Below are 19,484 nucleotides of genomic sequence, written 5' to 3' on the forward strand. Positions count from 1 at the left end.
AAAACATACAAAAGACAATAACATTCTGTATTGCTCAGTGTTGTCCAACTATTTATTTGGATTGGCTTAGAAGTAAAACTCACTCTTACACAACATGTGACAGATGGTTATCTGAGAAAATAATAACATAAATACGATCTTGCCAACATTAGAAAGAACAAAATATGTGAGCAACTAAAACATTGGTGTGCAAAGTGTGCTAAAGTAACTGAATACACAGTAGTTTTAGATGTCTGGTTTGGCCTTCTGCTACAGTGACAAAATACTTACTCAAGGGGGCAGGGAAGTTCGCTAAAGGGTTAAGTGAGTGCACTGTTATTGCACAGAACTAGAGTTAGTTCCCAGCACCCATCTTGGGCAACTCAAAACTACCTGTAACTCCAACTCCAGCAGATCTGATCCCTCTGGTCTCCACAATACTCATCACTTACATGTTCAGACACACAGACAGGCACACATGAATACACATAAGTAAACATGACATAAATACCTCAGTGAGCAGAACAAATTAAGAAACATATTTTATTATATTATTATTATTATTATTATTATTATTATTATTATTATTAGACTTCCAGCTCACAGTTTCAGAAGTTTCAGTCATGGTGCATGGCTGCCAGGAAGAAGAGAGCCACATCATGTTTCCACTAGCTATTTTCTTTTCTTTCTTCTTTTTTCTTTTCTTTTTTTTTTGTATTTTGAGACAGGGTTTCTCTGTGTAGCTTTGGAGTCTATCCTGGCACTCGCTCTGCAGACCAGGCTGGCCTTGAACTCACAGAGATCCACCAGCCTCTGCCTCCTGAGTGCAGGGATTAAAGGCACGCCTCACCAACACCCGGGGAGCTATTCTTTTCTTCAGTTTATTGGACCCTGACCCTCAACCTCTGGGATGATGTCATCCACTATCATGATATCTTTCCCCAATAGTTAGTCCTCTCTGAAGACATGCTTTCAGACATATTCAAAGTTGTGCTTTTCCTAAGTGTGTCTCAAGCCAATGAAGTTGCCCTATCCCAAGATCTATTAAAATCGATGTAAGCCAATTGTAATTATAAACCCTTAAGACTTGATTGGATTACTAAATATACTTGAAAGCTACTGATGTTATTTTACTGAAGTATTCTGAAGTTTACTATTTTTGACATTTCAAAATAAGTGGCATCATTATTAGGTTAAGCCAATAGATTACTGTACATGGGTGCTGCGTATTTTTGATGTAGTAATTCTCAAATGTATGTGGTGGCATTTAATCTGAATGTCCTTTTTACTTTTCCTCTGTTCTCTTAGGGATAAATCATCACTAAAAGCTATAAATGTAACTGAAACATCACTAGAGTTGCCAGACTTAGACTATAATGTTGACTACAGTGCCTATGTCACAGCTAGCACCAGATTTGGCAATGGGAAAACAAGAAGCAGTATCATTAACTTTCGAACACCAGAAGGAGGTGAGTTCTCAGGAATCTCAATTCATTTGAAGACTACTTAGTTCAAAAAATATCAAGTATCAAAATGTGTTATTAAGCTTAATAGCCATCATTAGCCAGATGTAAAATTGCATCTACTTCCTATCTGTGTGATGTTGGGAAATCTAAGTAATCTATCTATGTTTCCATATCCCGTTTGAAACAGTGCATAACATTACAGGATTCTGACAAGGAATAAAGAAGTAAGATCATGTGACTTAACACATGACCAACATTTTATCTGTAGACTAAATGTAGTAAAATAAACTATGTGAGGTTGACTTTCTGTTTTCTTTTATTATTTCAAAACTGTACATTAAAAGAGGATTTCATATTCATGTACTTTGTACTAGAAATTGCAGGGATGTGGTCTGCAGATTGAGAGCAGTGGCAAACTTTTAGAGCCAGGATTGTATTATATGAGTAAGAAAGCCCCCTCTGTAGATAACATATGATAAAAGAGTAGAAGAAAAGCCTGGTGCATAGTACAAATTTCATTTCTGATATTTACAAAGATACTATTCCTAATTTAAGATATTTCAAAAATGATTATTCCCATTTTAATTTATCAATTGTTGCAAAATTTACACACTTAAGCTTAACTCATAGCCATGACTGCAGGCTTCTGAATTGCTTATTTTATAGCACCCACTGATGCTCCCAAAGATGTCCATTATGTGAATCTCAGTTCTTCATCAATAATTCTCTTTTGGACACCTCCTGCAAAACCTAATGGAATCATACAATATTATTCTGTTTATTACCAAAATACTTCAGGGACTTTTGTGCAGGTAAGAGATGAATATTACTTTTTTATGTCCTTAATATTGTTGATATCATGGGTTATTAATATTGATAATTGGGCATATATATACATATATAATAAAAAATTTTCGTTGATGTATAAAATAGTGGTGGATAAAAGTTGGGTACTCTAGGCTAAGAGAGTATCCCTCCATGAGAAATGGTCTCCCAAAGTCCCTTCATCACTATGGATACATCCTGGTTCCACTGCCAGAGTGGAACCTATAAACTGCCCAGTGCTCCTAACTGACACCCACGTTCAGAGGGCCTGGTTTGGTCCTATGTTGGTTCCCCAGCTGTCAGACTTGGGTCCATGAGTTCCCACTTGCTCAGGTCAGGTGTTTCTGTGGGTTTTCCCAGCATGGTCTTGACCCCTTTGTTCATCATTCCTCCCTCTCTGAAAATGGATTCCAAGAGTTTGGCTCAGTGTTTGGCTGTGGATCTCTGCTTCTGCTTCCATCAGCTACTGGATGAAGGCTCTAGGATGGCATTTAAGGTAGTCATCATTCTCATTATAGAGGACGGGCATTTAAGGTAGCCTCTCCACTATTGCTTAGGGTCGTAGTTGGGGTCATCCTTTTGGATCTCTGTATAATTCCCTAGTGCCAGATTTCTCTTTAAACCTATAGTTGCTCCCTCTACTGATCTCTTTTCTTGTTCTCTATTCCTCACCCAACTCAATTTTCCTGATCCCTCATGTTCTCCTCTCCCTATACTCCCCATTTGTTCAGGGGCTCTTGTCCCTTTCTGCTTCACTGCGGGGGGGCATGTATGTCTCTCTTATGGTCCCCCCTGTTTCCTAGCTTCTCTGGAGGTGTGGATTGTAGGCTGGTAATCCTTTTCACTATGTCTAGAATCCATATATAAGTGAGTACATACCATGTTTGTCTTTCTGTGACTGAGTTACCTCCCTTAGGATGGTTTCTTCTAGTTCCATCCATTTGCCTGTAAATTTCAAGATTCCATTGTTATTTTTTTTCCTCTGAGTAGTACTCCATTGCATAAATGCACCACATTTTCTCCATTCATTTTGGTTGAGGGGCATCTAGGTTGCTTCCAGGTTCTGGCTATTACAAATAATGCTGCTATGAACATAGTTGAACAGATATCCTTGTTGTAGGAATGTGCTTCTTTTGGGTATATGCCTAGGAGTGGAATTGCTGGATCTTGATGTAGACTGGTTCCCACTTTCCAGCGAAACAGCCATACTGATTTCCAAAGTGGCTGTATGAGTTTGCACTCCTACTAGCAATGGAGAAGTGTTCCCCTTTCTCCACATTTTCTCCTGCATAAACTGTCATTGGTGTTCTTGATTTTAGCCATTCAGACAGGAGTAAGATGACATCTCAGAGTCATTTTGATTTGCATTTCCCTGATGGCTAAGGAATTTGAACACTTTCTTAAGTGTCTGTCAGCCATTTTAGATTCCTCTATTGAGAATTCTCTGTTTATTTCTGTACCCCACTTTTTAGTTGAATTATTTGGTGTTTTGGTGACTAGCTTCTTGAGTTCTTTGTGTATTTTGGAAATCAGCCCTCTGTCTGATGTGGGGTTGGTAAAGATCTTTTTCCATTCTTTGGGCTGCCATTTAGTCTTGGGCCTAGGCCCAGCCCCAAAAGCCTTGACAAATTTTAGGGATCTCTCATGGAAGGCCTCACCCTCCCTGGGGAGTGGATGGGGGATGCAATGGGAGGTTCATTGGGGAGTATAGCAGGATGGGAGGGAGAGGAAACTGGGTTTGATATCTAAAATAAGATTCTTTCTTATATATATATATATATATATATATATATATATATATATATATTCTGTCTATCTGTCTTTCTCTCTCCCTCCTCTCTTTCCCTATCAGCTTTATACATTTTTACAACACTGAAGCTGGAACCACATAAAGTTAATTCTGTTTTCTCCTTAAACAATATGATCTCATTTACTTCTTGGCTGAAAACATGTTTTAATTTTATTTGTATACAACACAGTTTCAGTGGTTAAACATTCTTGCATATGTTTAATTTTTTCTATTAGTTTTTGAAATCAGGATATAATTACATCGTTTCCTCCTTTCCTTTCTTCCCTCCAAAGCCTCCCAAATGCCTCTGCTTGCTGTTGTTCAAATTCATAACCTCTGTTTTCCACTAATTGTTGTTACATACACATCTATATATATTCCTAAATGCATAAATACAATGTGCTCAGTCTGTAAAATGTTACTATATATTATATATTTTCAGAACTATTTGGTTTTAGATAACTACTGTGTCCTTCCCTGGAGAAGACTAGTTCTCCCACTTTCAGCACTATTCAGTTGCCGGTAGTTCTTTGTGTAGGGTTGAGGCCTCAAAGACTTTCCCATCGACTTTGGTCTGTCCATTGATGTTGTCCGTGTTCAGCTCACATTTAGGAAGTCATGTGGATGAGACTTTGTGGTGTGTTCTGTCTGACATTACTAAAAGACTCTCATAGTAAACTCTTATAATACTTTAGCTCTTAGAGTCTTCACTGCCTTTTGTGGATGTGTCCTTTGGGACTGGCCTCCACAACTCTGCATTTTTATTTGTTGTGATTTTCTTTTATAGTCTATGTTGAAAGAGAAGTTTCAGTGATGAGGGCCAAGGACTACACTTATCTGTGGGTTTAAGGCCAAATACTTATAGTGTAGTATTTTTTTCTCAATTGTAATATTTTTTATATTGGGAAGAGAGTTTTTATAGTTACAATGACGTTATTACTGCTTAGCATCATTTATAAAAAGGACCAGTATACATAGAGTTATTATTATGCAGAATGTAGGCTGTGGAACTGTAGTTTGCAGAGGGGAATTATCTGGGATATGAATATGGTAGTAATGAAAATGCCAAGATGAATTTAATTTAGAGAAATGTTTTCAATTTTATCCAGCACAGTTATATTATTCCCTCCAAATTAAGTATTTATCAGATTTCTAATATATAAAAGGAGAAAATTATGGTGGTATGGTTCAATCAAAGACAGGGGAGTTAGGATATGATCTGGGAAATACAAATTTAAAAGAAATACTGTAATTTTAAGAATAAGATTTTTACTGGGTGAAATGACTGGAATTGATTGTGACTTGGCAATACCTATTTCTGGGTGTCTTTCTAATTAAAAGAGAAGGCAAATAATCTGTTCTTTGGAGTGACTGAGTTCCATTTGTTACTCAGGACACTTATGTTAGAGTCAGGACTTATGATTGGCTGTCTGTAGGACTAGGTGGTAGTGTGGCTTGCTGAGTTCAAAGGATAAGGGCCGAGCTTGGCAAACCATCTCAAGCAAAGGCAGCAGAACACAATGTCCAGATTGGAGTTGTGTAACTTCAGGTCCTATAAGAAGACTGCTTCATAAAAGGTATATAAATATAGATGTATGTGTAATTATAGGTAAAGATTTTAAACAAATGCATTAAGAACAAGGAAAATTTTTTGTTTGATTTTTGAGACAGGGTTACTCTGTGTAGCCCTGGAACTCACTCTGTACACCATGTTGGCCTCAAACTCACAAAGATCCACCTGCCTCTATATAAGAAAGGTCTGTTTTTCTTCCTTTATACATCAATCAGATATTCTGTCCCTTTTTGAAAACAGAAAAGAAGGTAGACACTTATTTCTTACCACAGAGTCACTCATAGACTTTTCATTATTTCATTATGCCATAAAAGATGTTCAACATGAAGATTTTCCTTTTTATGTATTTAAAAGAAGCATCACAAAATTGTTTGTATAGTTTGAGGTCTTAGCAATAGTTTCACTTCTCTCCAAAATGCTTGTAGTTTGTGCAGAATTACACTTTGATCCTCTTTGTCTAAAACTGCATCTAGGTTTGGAAAATCTACCTTTGGTTTCAGCGCAATCATCTAAGCCTATATATTCAGACCTGCATATGTAATATGATCCCATTTTCAACTCATCAGTTTTAGAACAGGTTATCTCCTAGTGAGTAATCTTAAGAATGCTTTTAAGTGTGACAGCTGCAAGAGGGCACAGGCTAATGATTCTAAAACATTTCAGAAGTACAGTCTCATGTTGCCTGACATTCACTCAGGCTTTAATGTGCTCCTAAAATTCATGTTCAAAGTAGCATATCTTCTATGTCTTTTTTTTAAGTTGGTAGAAGGAATATTTGTAATGAAGTTTGTGGACACCCCCATACTTAGCATGCTTTATTTACCTCCTATTACAGACATCTGGTCCATGTCTAGGATCCTTCTTTTATAGCTAACATATTGAAAAAATGGGGCATAGGACATTTATATTCCCTCTATATTCCTGGAACATTTTCATGAATAGGTTTAATGATCAACAAATATTTTAATTGAAGTAATGTAAAATTATTACCACAGAGCAAGATTTTCAGCACTTAGCTGTGATTTAGAAGCATTTGGGCATGAACTGAAGACATATTTCCATTTTTTCTTGAGGAGTTTAAGCTCTTTGCTACTGCTCAATGGCCCACCTTTATTCAGTTATCATCTGTTGTTTTTAGTAGAGGAAACTACTCTTATATTACTCAGTTTCTACTAGTATGTGTCATGTCTTCTTAACATGTCTGACAGAATGCCATATAAATTAAAAGTTATAAAATCAGTTTGCTTGGTAATCAAATTTGAAAGCATTTGTAGGATACCTCCTGGGAATATTTACATGAGTGAAGAGTGAGGTTTAATTAGACAATTTGAGCCCAACGACATTGTGAGACAAAAATTAGAAATATGAGGTGAAGAAATCAATGAAATGATCACTTGGATAGTGTCTAAGATGTTATGAATTTGTTTCATGTATAGGCATGCTAAGTCATACAGCCAACAAGAATGAATTTTGGGTGATTCAAAATAACCCATTGTTTATTTGTGATGTTCATAGATAATCAAAATGAATTCCATTCCAAAGAAAAACTAAAAATTCATTCTAGTAACCTTCCAATAATTAATACCTTTTAGTTGTAGTTCTATTTGCCTGTTATTTGATGTGCACAGGTGCATTGGAAAGCATCCAAGCTCATATATCACATTTTATGAGATATTGGGTTTTTTGTTTTGCTTTGTTTTTTGTTTTTTGAGACAGAGTTTCTCTGTGGCTTTTGGAGGCTGTCCTGGAACTAGGTGTTGTAGACTATACTGGTCTTCAACTCACAGAGATCCATCTGCCTCTGCCTCCCAAATACTGGGATTAAAGGCATGTGCCACCACTGTCAGGCTTGTTTCTGAGATATTGTTACATGGCTTTAAACTTGTCTATTCTCAAACAAGATATCACAAAATCAAAGCAAATCTTTTATTTTACTGACAGATAATGTCAAAAGAACCACAAAAACTTAGTGAATTTTTAAGTCAATATATTTTAGAATCATCTTTTTAACTACAAACTTAAATGGAGTATCCTACATTAATAAAGCAAATTATTCCTTTATTGTGAATAAGCACAGTATTAATTGGTTTGTGTTGTCATTGGAGTCTAATTCTCAGTAGCTTCCTATAAAGTGGAAACAGCTATTCCTATTTTATTTTAAGGGCCAATAACCGTTGAGATTAGATTTTGGTTCACCCTTGCGCTGTGGTACTTGAGTTTAAGTAAGAGTTAAAGTAATTTAACTTTCTTTTCTTTCTTTTTTTTTTTTTTTGGTTTTTCAAGACAGGGTTTCTCTGTGGCTTTAGAGGCTGTCCTGGAGCTAGCTCTTGTAGACCAGGCTGGTCTCAAACTCACAGAGAACCACCTGCCTCTGCTTCCCAAGTGCTGGGATTAAAGGCGTGTGCCACCAACACCTGGCTTAATTAACTTTATTTTCTTATAAAAGTATTGCTACTGACACACTTTTGTTGAGACAGGGTCCATCCACTATATATATCAGGCTCCCTGAATGTCACTGTGTAGTGCAGACTGACCTTGAACCAGGGATCCCCTTGACTCAAGTCTTCCAGGTGTTGAAATTACTGATGCAACACTCTTGGCTAACTTTGTTGTTTTGCCTAGATAATATCCCTTTATTTTAGAAGTTTTTGTTTGGTTATATGCTTTATTTTAAATTTTGCCCAGAAAGGAAATTGTGGCACACATTCCTTATGTACTGAGGAAATATTGAATTTTATTTTCCTCTGTATAAGAGTATATTGAATGCCTTTTCTTTGTTCCCTACAACAGTATACTGAAGAGTCACTGGTAATGAATAATAGAAATGGTTTGAGTTTGTAGATAAGGAAAATACTCCCACACTTCCGTTATTATTCATGGAAAAAAAGAAAATGGAAAGCCATTTTAATTTTCTTCAAATCTGTTGGAAAATATCGAACGCTGTGAAAAATACATAGAAGTTTCCTAAGGGAAACTGAGCTTGGCTAGCATGGAGTTTTCCCTTTGCCCATTTGACATTTTCTACTGTGTAAAGCGTCAGTGCTTTTCTCTTTAATATTTTATGTATTGATCTGATAAGAAAAACTGCTACCAACTACTCCACTTTTAGTACAAATGTAATTCCAGTTTAATTTTTATAACATTACTTTATGCTGTTTCTCTTAAGAATTAAAATATTAAAACAACAGCAGACAGTCCCTGGTCACTATTTTACAATATCTGTGACAACTAAAATACACTCTGAACTATTACAGCAATGTGCTTCTTTTTTTCAGAATTTTACATACCTGGAAGTAACCAATGAGCCTGACAATGTGACCATGTCAGCAAAAATATACAGACTGGCAATATTCAGCTACTATACATTCTGGTTAACAGCAAGTACTTCAGTTGGAAATGGGAATAAAAGCAGTGACATAATTCATGTGTACACAGACCAAGACAGTATGTAAATGAACATGTATCTTTATCTTTAGTTGGAAAATTTACAAATCTTATAATTATGTCAGGAATGTCTCTCTATGTGTGTACATTGATATTAAAATCTGTTAGAAATATTTAACTACTTGTCCTAAGAGTTTAAATGTATCTCTGACTATTACAACTGTGACAGATCCTTCTATTTTTCCTGTATAGTATTGTTTTTGCAGGGTTGGTTGTTTTTATCTTAATACTATGTTGTGAAGCAGCTGAGGGTTCTCCCCTTGAGGGTTCTTCATAAACTCCTGAAACTCGGGTGTTCTTCCTATGACTTCATTTCTAATGCCTACTAAATCTCATTTCACCAGTCTGTTCTGTTGCAGGCTCTCATATAAGAAGTACCATAGTTTCTGCTATCATACTTCATGTCAACATTTGATCCTGGTAGACTGAAAAAAATCATAAATTGACCACTTAAAAACATGACAAAATAATACTTTGCTTGTCCACGGTAAAAACTTTTGAATAATGGACAGGTTCAACACATGCTTTCTTACCATCCATCCATTAAAATCCTTTTGTTTCTGTTTCTTTGAGAGATGTCACAGTCATCTGGGATGGACAGGGAAGAGTACTCCTACAAGCCTGCACAATCTTTGTCATAGTTAAGACAGCTGCTCATTTGTTTCAGAACTTGCTTTGGAGTCCCCAGCAGCTAACTTTCCTTTGGGCCTTTGAATCCACACAGGACTTCATGAAGCACTTTTAAAAATTGTCTTTGTGGTAAACATAATAAAAATGTCTATTTTCATGTAAAAATTTTCTTGTATACAGCTTCTTCAGAATGTTGTTCATGATGAATATTCACACAACTATGATGACTGAACCCTTGATTTTAAATTTTTGTTTGTTTCAGTTTAGTTTCCAGAATGAAATGGAAGGTGGATCCCACATGGCTTTTGTTTCTACTTTGTTTAATATTAAGAATTTATTTTTTATGTGTATGGGTATGTTTTGCCTGTATGTATGTCAGTGTATCAGGTGATTGGAGTTCCCTTGGAGGTCAGAAAAAGACAAGGAACTCCCCTGCCTCACAACTGAGTTGCAGAAGCTTGTGAGCCATTATGTAGGTTCTAGGAACCCAATCCAGGTCTTCTGGAAGAGCAGCAAGTGCTCTTAACTGCTGAGCCATCTCTCCAGCTCCACTATTTGTGTATTTTTAAAAGATTACTATCCTATTGAGAAATGACTTTGACTTAAAGTTTTACTGAGTTAAATCCCAATGTTCACTGTTTGAAAAAAATCATTAATTTACCAATATAAACATGAAAAACTTTGCCTTGTTTTAGGAAAAAATAACTTGAGTAGTGGACAGGTTCACCCACAGAATATAGTCAACATATGAAAATATATAGTTGGTGCATGTTTAGTAAAACGTTCTAGCATAATGTATTCAATATCATTTCAGACACTCTTTAATTGTAGAGCTCTTTCAAGATAATTACAACTCATAACAGTTTGTCAACTATAATTGCACCACTATAAGCAATAACCATTTGCTGTGCATTGTGTCCCGTGAGACTTTCAAATTTACATTGAATCTATCTGGTTGATATCTGAAAATTAAAATTTTAAAAGTGGAATAATCTCTTAAACTGCAAATGCAGGTTAGTGTTTTGTTTGCTGGAGATATCTCGTTACTGGGATCAGATAAGCATAGAGTCCCTCTGAGCATCGTTCTCTGCAGATTCATATAATAGTTGGAATAAAGAAATCAAATGTATTATTTGGATAATTAGTAAACTATTGGCTCTTTTAGAAATACATGTTGTATATAAACACGTGTAATGGTAATCCCCACATGGTAAGAAAGTCAGAAGAATATGATAGAAACACAATTCTTCCATGTGTTAAGAATGATAAGAGTTATTTTGAATAATGTTCATACTCATAGGAATATGCATATGTATTTAAATAATGCATGTGTATGAGCTAGTGACTGTGTTTGAATAATTACCTTCAATTTGTAAATTGTTACTTCTGGGGTAACTAATGGACTTTATTTTCTGATCACTACCTACCTCAGTACCGGAAGGGCTTGTTGGAAACCTGACTTTTGAGTCCATTTCATCAACTGCAGTAAATGTGAGCTGGATGCCACCATCTCAACCCAATGGCCTTGTCTTTTACTATGTTTCACTGAATTCACAGCAGCACCCTCACGGCATGAGACCACCTCTGATTACATATGAAAACAGCGTGTATTTTGATAATCTGGAAATATATACTGACTATATATTTAAAATTATACCATCGACAGAGAAGGGATTCTCTGAGACCTATACCGCCTGGCTACATATCAAGACCGAAGAAGATGGTAGGCGAGACCCTGTTGTTGCTTATTATGCAGATTATTAATGTCTTTCCTCTTTGTCTTTTTTTACTAATGGCAATATTTATAATTATGTTATCAAGTAAAGTCTTTTCAATAGACATAGTAAATCCTAAGTGACTTAAAATGAAAACAGTCTACTCATAAAATTATGCCCAGTTATATTTGAAGTCTCTACTAATGCAAATTTGTTATGTCATTTGACCTTCTCTTTTTCTTTTATAGTTCCAGAATCTCCACCAATCATCAACACTTTTAAAAACCTTTCTTCTACCTCAGTTCTCTTATCATGGGATCCCCCTTTAAAACCAAACGGTGTAATATTAAGCTACCATTTAACTTTGCAAGGACCACAGGCAAACCACTCTTTTGTCACTTCTCATAACCACATAGTACTGGAAGAACTCTCGCCGTTTACCCTATATAGTTTTTTTGCTGCTGCAAGAACCAGGAAAGGACTCGGTCCTTCCAGTATTCTTTTCTTTTACACAGATGAGTCAGGTAAGCTGGAAGATAAGCTGCATCAATTGACGTCTCTATTTAGCTAGCACTCTCTGCTTGGAAGAAACAGCCTGTATAATGAAAAACATTAGGTTCTGTTTGTAGTCAACTTTACTATCTAGCTGCATCATTTAATCAATGCTAGGAAATATACAATACTTTGTATACTGTACATTTAAAATCTAATATATACTATAGTTCTTTTTATTGACTTTGCTGATCTCTTTTCTTGTCTCCCCCCCCCCCAGTTCAGGCTTCAGAATTACCTGTTCTGTTTAAAACTGTTTTGATGCATAGGGCTGTAAACATGAGAGCAAAATTATCTATGTCATTTGTTTCTAGAATTACAACATGTGCTAATTTTATAAATCTCTCTGAATTCATTTCTTCAAGAAGCTAGAATCAAGATAGAACTGCTGTGCTGCATGTTTTATGAACACAAGTTTTATAATGTGTTTCCCTGCAGTGCCTTTAGCACCTCCCCAGAACTTGACTTTAATCAACTACACTTCAGATTTTGTATGGCTGACATGGAGCCCAAGTCCTCTTCCAGGCGGTATTGTTAAAGTATATAGTTTTAAAATTCATGAGCATGACACTGATTCTGTATTTTATAAGGTAGGTTGATTATAACAGAATATATTTATTTCAGACACTCAGAAACTGAAGTAAAACATTTTGAGCTGGGGAAAATGTGCTATGTTCATATTAAACAAGGGGAGGGGTGGAGAAATAGCCCAGTAGTAGTATATTTTCCTCTTATGTGCAAAGCTCTGAATTTGATTCCAAGTACCACAATAATTAATTGAACAATGGTAATATTTACTTAAAGCCAATTTTCTGAAATATGGGATGTTTGTGGGAAATATAGGAAACCAGGTTTCAGATATGAAAACCGAAGACTTCTTAGGACATTTTAGCTATTCTCCCAGTTTCTACATTTGAAGAACTAGCTGCATCATTTAATCAATGCTAGGAAATATACAATACTTTGTATACTGTACATTTAAAATCTAATATATACTATAGTTCTTTTTATTGACAGTCTATGACGCCACTGGCAGTGAGACCAGTATTTATCCCTATTGCATGAACTGACTTTTTGGGACCCATTCCCTAAGGAGGGATACCTTGCTCAGCTTAGATACAGGTGGGAGGGCCTTGGTCCTACACCAAATGATGTGACAGACTTTGATATTCCTGCATGGGAGGCCTCACCCTCTCTGAGGAATGGATTGGGGGGGGATTGTAGGGAGAATAAGAGGACTGGAGGCAGAGGGAACAGGGATTGGTATGTAAACTAAGATTGCTTTAAAAATAAAAAGGTAATCATCAAATGAACCTTTTTAACCTTTTTACAAAATGTTTACATTTGTCTTGTGGTACTCTTTCCTGATGGCATGTGACGCTTCCCTCCTGGTCTTTTATGACAAATTCTTATTCAGTGACTTTAGTGGTAATTCATTGGCAATCTTTAGTCTCTCTTCCTTCTTCAATTATTTAGGACATAGGATCAGTGAAAATATTCAAAGAACTGATAGTCCAATATATCTGAAACTTAGGTGCATGATTTCTAGCATTTGATTGCCAAAGTGTGTTTCAATTAGCTAATGATTTACTTAACTTATTTACAATTATTTACTTAGGAAAGTTATCTCTATTTTTTAAAATGACAAATGAAGTCCTGGGCTATTTTTACTTGCAAGAAGAGTGCAAAATACAGAGTAAATATTCAATATTGTAATTTCTATGATAAGCCCATTTTCTAGGATGTGCAGCTTACAAAGACAATAGTAGAAACCAGAGAGCAACAATTATGGCTTTGTTTGCTTGTTATTGTCATCATGAACAATGTCTTCTTTCCTGGAAGTTAATATATTATTTTAATATTTGATAGGTTGAGCAGAATTTGCATTATCTAACTTCCTAAATGTGGAACAGTTCCCAGAACTGTAAAACTTGTATTAATGACACAAGTGTCTAGCCCTTTATTATCTATCCAAAGTTTAAACTCACTGTTTACTCATATTTTTGGATTGTCTGCATGGGCTACAGAAAATATTCACAGGAGAGAAATATTTTTCTTGGAGTAATCCCATCCTTAAGATTACCTTGTATGTGCATTGGAGTGTGCATGCATATATATGACCTAATTTCCATAGAATGGTGATCTTTACTATAAACACTCTTAACAGAGTAGTAAAGCAAAGGCACTGACATCAAATTACATGGTTCAAATCTTTCCATTGAGATTTACAGTGATGCTTTATAGAAGTTACTTATCCTCTTAAGATTATTTCCTTCAAACATAAAATAAGAATTAAAAAGCTTCATATGTTAATGTAGATTGTAAGGGTAAATCCATATAAAACATCTTGGACAATTCCAGTCATTTAATAAGTGCATTAGCGTTCATTTGCACACAGATCAGAAAAGAACAAAAATTCCCTCTAGTATCATTGTAGCCTTGAGTATGGAAGAACATTATACTGTTACCTGAATATGATTTTAATATTTTTAAACATTATTTTTTCTCTTATGTGTCTTCCATTAATATTTCACTGGTACCAAACATACATTTTTATGCCACAAAATGTTATGTATATAATTTTAGAGCAATTAATTTTCTTTTTGAAAATCTACTGCATTTGATTATTTGCTATTATTTTCAATTCATTTTAATGATTACATTTTTCTTTAAATCTCTTCTCATGTCACCCCACCTCTAAATATTTAGTTTACCATGTTGGCTGTTTTCCCTTTACCTGGCTTTCACTGCTACTGTCCTTTTCAACTTTCCCTGCTGGGATTCTTTTGAATTCTTTTCCTGTTGTTTTATTCTTTTTCTATTCTCAATTACCTGCAACTTTGTGGAGCAAGAATAGCTTTAGAGCCTCTCCAGATGTCACTGCCTCCTCATCAGCCCACACTGGGACATTGGCATTACTTAGAAATTTGGGTCACTCTGATTGCTGTAAGAAGCCATTTATTTAGTAGAAAGCTTTTGAAAGACTTGCATTTGTATAAATACATTCAACAGCCAATAAACTAATTTATTAAAGTGGGTGATTAAAGTCTGAAGTTCAGTTGTTTCCCTGGTCACTCATTCTTCTGGCTCAAAAGCAAAATGAATTTTTATTGTGCTTAAAATTTTTAGCAACACATTTTGTGGATTTTAATAGCTAGTATAAAGATTTCTTGCTGATGGAGACCATGTTCTTACAATCCACGGATCATCTATCAATATGGTTTGTAACTAGTAAGTGTGTAATAAGAAAGAGGTGGTAAAACAAGGCCCCATATCTGTTAGTGACTTCCTAGAGATTATATAAAAAAAAACAAATTTGAGATTATAATTTCTTCCCTCCTGCAAACCTTACCATATATCCCTCTATTCTCTTCCATGTTTATGAACTCTTTTCTCATTAAATATTATTGCATGCCCTATGTGTATATTATATACTATACGTATCTATTCCTAAATACACCTGCTTTTCATGGGGATGATTTTAAAATGTGATCTAGTGTTATTATCCATGTAGGTATCTCAACACTTAACCATCTTTGGATGGCACAATGGCTGAGCTAGTAAAGGTTCTTGCCACTAAGCTTGAACACCTGAGTCCAATCCCCAGAACCACATGGTGAAAGGAAAAAATGGACTCTTGCAAGCAAGTTGTCCCTTGATCTCCACAGAAACACCATGGCTCTCCTCCTAAATACATGAGTAGAATAATGTTCTTGGAAAGTTTCCACTAGAGAAATATACAATAAACAGTCAGTATAGTTTATATTTTCTCTGGTCAACTATCATACCGTTTTTAGTTTTCTTCCACATTTTCCTGAAACAGTTGTCAAAATAGAAATTTAGGAATTGTTTGGAATCTCCAACTTAAGTTCCAAAGAGACAGATATTTTCTTTCACCTGTGTCTTTCTTTCCACTGGCTGTAATGCAGCAGCTGATAGAGAAGTAAACATATGTAGATATGTCAGATGTTAGGAAGGAGGTGAATGTGAATTTGGAAGAAATGATTACTAATACCCAGACATAAACTTAAATTCAAAACTTTCATTTAGCAAATTGAAAGGAAATTAATAAACACATGATTCTAAAAAAGCAGGTTCAAAAACCAAAATTATGAGATTCTTCAAGACCATAATAGTATGCATTTCATCGTTGTATCATAAGATGTCAGCATGCCATGAAAGACAATATGTTAATAATTGTTTTAGTTATTAATATTCATCAACTCCTTGTTAAGTATAAGAAGAATTTATCATTGTACTCTAATATATCTGGTAGTTACAAACAAATATTTGAAGATGCCTTGTAATGAAGGATCCTTTGCTTTTCAGAATATTTCAGGCTTTCAGACTGATGCCAAACTTGTTGGACTGCAGCCTGTCAGTACCTACTCGATCAGTGTGTCTGCATTCACCAAAGTCGGAAATGGCAATCAATTCAGTAATGTAGTGAAATTCACAACTCGAGAGTCTGGTTAGTTACAGTTTCTGCCTCTGTGATGTTTGCTCTCATATTTAATCAAAATTTTCACCATCCCTCTCTGTTCAATAAAATGTCATTTAGTATTCCACCCAAAGGGAAACTGAATTCCAGTGCTTAAAGCTTAGGCTGGGTCATTTTTGGAATCATATATATGTATTGATACCATGCATATTTACATACAACTTTTCCTCTAGAATTGAGAAAGACAAAATAAAAGACTAGTTTTTTAAAAGGAGGTGACAAGGTAAGCTTCTAGACATCTGTGAAAATGTCCCATCCTTAGGATTACCTGTGGGGCTGTAAAGAGCAAGCAACTGGACCAGCAGTCGCTTCTAACACAACCATTTAGATTTTCATGACTGGTGACTAGGATTTTTCTCCAGGAAATCATTTGAGAGGCAGGAATCAGTGTTGCCTCTTGTATTTCAAACAATTCCCTTATAACATGAAGTACTATAAAAAGTCACTGGCCTTGTTTCCCAGCAACTGAGCTACTACAGCACAATGGTATGGTCTAATCCAAACTTCGTGTAGGTCTTGAATAGTTTTCATTTTTGAATTAGTTTAATGGTGGGTTAAATATGCCTCTTTCTACTAACTAGGTCATATATTTGAAGACTCCCCTCTTCCTCTTTTCTTTTTAACAATTATTACTGAGTGATTGAAAATCCATTTTCTAGTTGGTTCATCAAAGCTCTGGATATATATATATATATATATATATATATATATATATATATATATATATAATCCACATTGAGATTGGAGGTTAATGATGCTAGATCAGTAATTTCCCCATGAACTTAGAGACACGTGAGGTCTTCTCTCCCTGAATGCCTACAGACAAATTGAATCCCTTGTATTTAGAGTGGATAAAGCTCAAGCTGGGCAATCAGTGTCTAGGTTAGAATCTGAGCCACGTGGCTTGTTGATTGTGTCACCTTGACAAAGGCTAAGGATTCCTCCAAGCTCTATACCTTCAACTGAAAAGAAGCACACATGAGCCACATACACTGCAGGAGAGTCCCAAAATATTTGAAAAGATCCATTAGATCTTACTTATTAGTGAGCTTATCATGCCATGAATGCTGCATAAATATTATCATACATATTCCCTGCTTTGCACAAAGAAGCAACGATCCAGGCTGAATAGGTGGAGGATGCCTTTAAAACTTAATGAGCAACCCAAATGGAATGACATCATTGTTTTTTTTTTTGTTGTTGTTGCTGTTCTTTTAAGAAAATAATAGAGATGTTTAGGGAGAGTGTGCATCAACTTGAGGGAAAGTATCTAAAGATTTTCAACCTATAAAATATTTAATAGTACTCACAAAAATGAGTAAAAGTTAAGGATTATCTTACATAAACTACTGCATAAGCTAATTTTTTCAGTAACAAAGTAATGTCACAGAACATAATGCTCTGATAGCAAATGTAATAGAAAATTTACTGTGTGTATGTGTGTGTGTGTGTAGATCAGGCTGCCCTTAAACTCAGGGATCCACCTACCTCTGCCTCCCAAGACTTGGGATTAAAGGTGTGTGCCACCACTGGGCTCAGTTTTTTATATTAACTGGCTATTATTTGCTGGGAGTTCATAGAGTCAGTTAAATAGATGTTCCAAAAACCTTAGATTTGTGTATTTCAGGTTCATCTTAGTATTGTATTTCTGCACTGATGTATTCATCCTACAGAAGAAAGGTTTAGAAGAGACACATTTAGGACCGGAGAACAATTGTTGAGAAGTCATAGATTTCATGAACTTTCTTTAATTCACATTCATCTAATAGCAACCTTATTTTTTCTGGTATGAACAGTTTGTAATCTGAGAGTTAACCACATAGTGATTTTCTTTCACTATCCTCTTTTTACTATAACAATGAAGTTATATTATCAATACTAAAACTAAGGGACATAATTGGATATTTCCACTTAAAGTAGCTAGTATCTCTAACCTATCATCACTCTTTAAACAATACATCCAGTAGCTTTTAAAACAGTCCCTGTTCTTCCAAAGAACACCCCACCCCAATGTCTGCTTTTCTTATGGACTTCCAGTGCTGTTGGGTCTGGAACAGCAATAGTAGACAGTTTTGTGTTTTTTAAAATGTTCAGTAATAAGTATAGAGAATGTGGCACCATCCTGATTAAGAAAGCTGGCATCTGTGACTGCCTGGACTCAAGGCCAACTCATTTCTTACACTATGAGAATGTGTTTGCTGCCTGGGTCTAGCAAAATAATAAAGGGTCAATATAGTGAGCATTAGCAAGATAAGAGAGAAAAGGTCCATTGGCTATTTATGCTAAGAACTTGTCACACACACATCAGAAAAATTGACATATTAAATTTTTAGTTTTTCTTTGTGAAATCTCATCTTAGCTACTGGTTGCATGGTTCAATAATTTACTATGTGTGTATAAATTTTAACTTTGAGCAAATGTTTTTCTCTTAAGTTCCAGATGCTGTACAGAATATAGAGTGTGTGGCACATAACTGGCAGTCAGTATTAGTGATGTGGGGTCCACCCAGAAAAACAAATGGAATGATTATCCACTATATGATAACAGTTGAAAGGGATTCTACGAAAGTTTCTCCCCAAGACCACATGTATACTTTCACAAAACTTCTTGCCAACACAACATACATCTTTGAAGTTAGAGCATCAACCTCAGCTGGTGAAGGCAAGGAAAGCACATGCAATGTCAGCACATTCCCCGAGACAGGTAACTAATATGGAGCACGTAACTGACCTGAACCAGGTAACTGGTGTAAAACAATTAACTAAACTGAAGTAGGTATTAATAGCATGAAATAGTATGAAATGGGTAACTGATCATGAGTAGATGACTAACTAGTATGAAATAGCAAGTAACATAAAACAGGTAACTATTAGTAGTATGAAACAGCTTACTAGTTTTAAACAAGTAGCTTACCTGAAACATGAAATGAACAAATAGCCTGAAACAGGTCTCTAAGCTTAAGCAGGTAAGTAGGTTAAATTGATAACTAACTTGAATGGTTGGTATGGGG

At 35.4% G+C, this 19,484-nt stretch overlaps 1 protein-coding gene across 1 annotated transcript in view; it reads left to right on the forward strand.

Moving 5' to 3' along the window:
• The window catches only part of Ptprq (protein tyrosine phosphatase receptor type Q), a 181,533-nt gene that overhangs the window by 68,866 nt on the left and 93,183 nt on the right, over positions 1-19,484 (forward strand). Inside the window, exons 18-25 of the mRNA XM_027392465.2 lie at positions 1,288-1,448; positions 2,112-2,257; positions 8,908-9,076; positions 11,139-11,429; positions 11,670-11,945; positions 12,412-12,563; positions 16,303-16,444; positions 18,908-19,177. Coding sequence (XP_027248266.1) covers positions 1,288-1,448; positions 2,112-2,257; positions 8,908-9,076; positions 11,139-11,429; positions 11,670-11,945; positions 12,412-12,563; positions 16,303-16,444; positions 18,908-19,177 — 1,607 coding nt within the window. The remainder of the gene's footprint in view (positions 1-1,287; positions 1,449-2,111; positions 2,258-8,907; positions 9,077-11,138; positions 11,430-11,669; positions 11,946-12,411; positions 12,564-16,302; positions 16,445-18,907; positions 19,178-19,484) is intronic.

This window comes from Cricetulus griseus, assembly GCF_003668045.3.
Source record: "Cricetulus griseus strain 17A/GY chromosome 1 unlocalized genomic scaffold, alternate assembly CriGri-PICRH-1.0 chr1_0, whole genome shotgun sequence".
Lineage (NCBI taxonomy): Eukaryota > Metazoa > Chordata > Mammalia > Rodentia > Cricetidae > Cricetulus > Cricetulus griseus.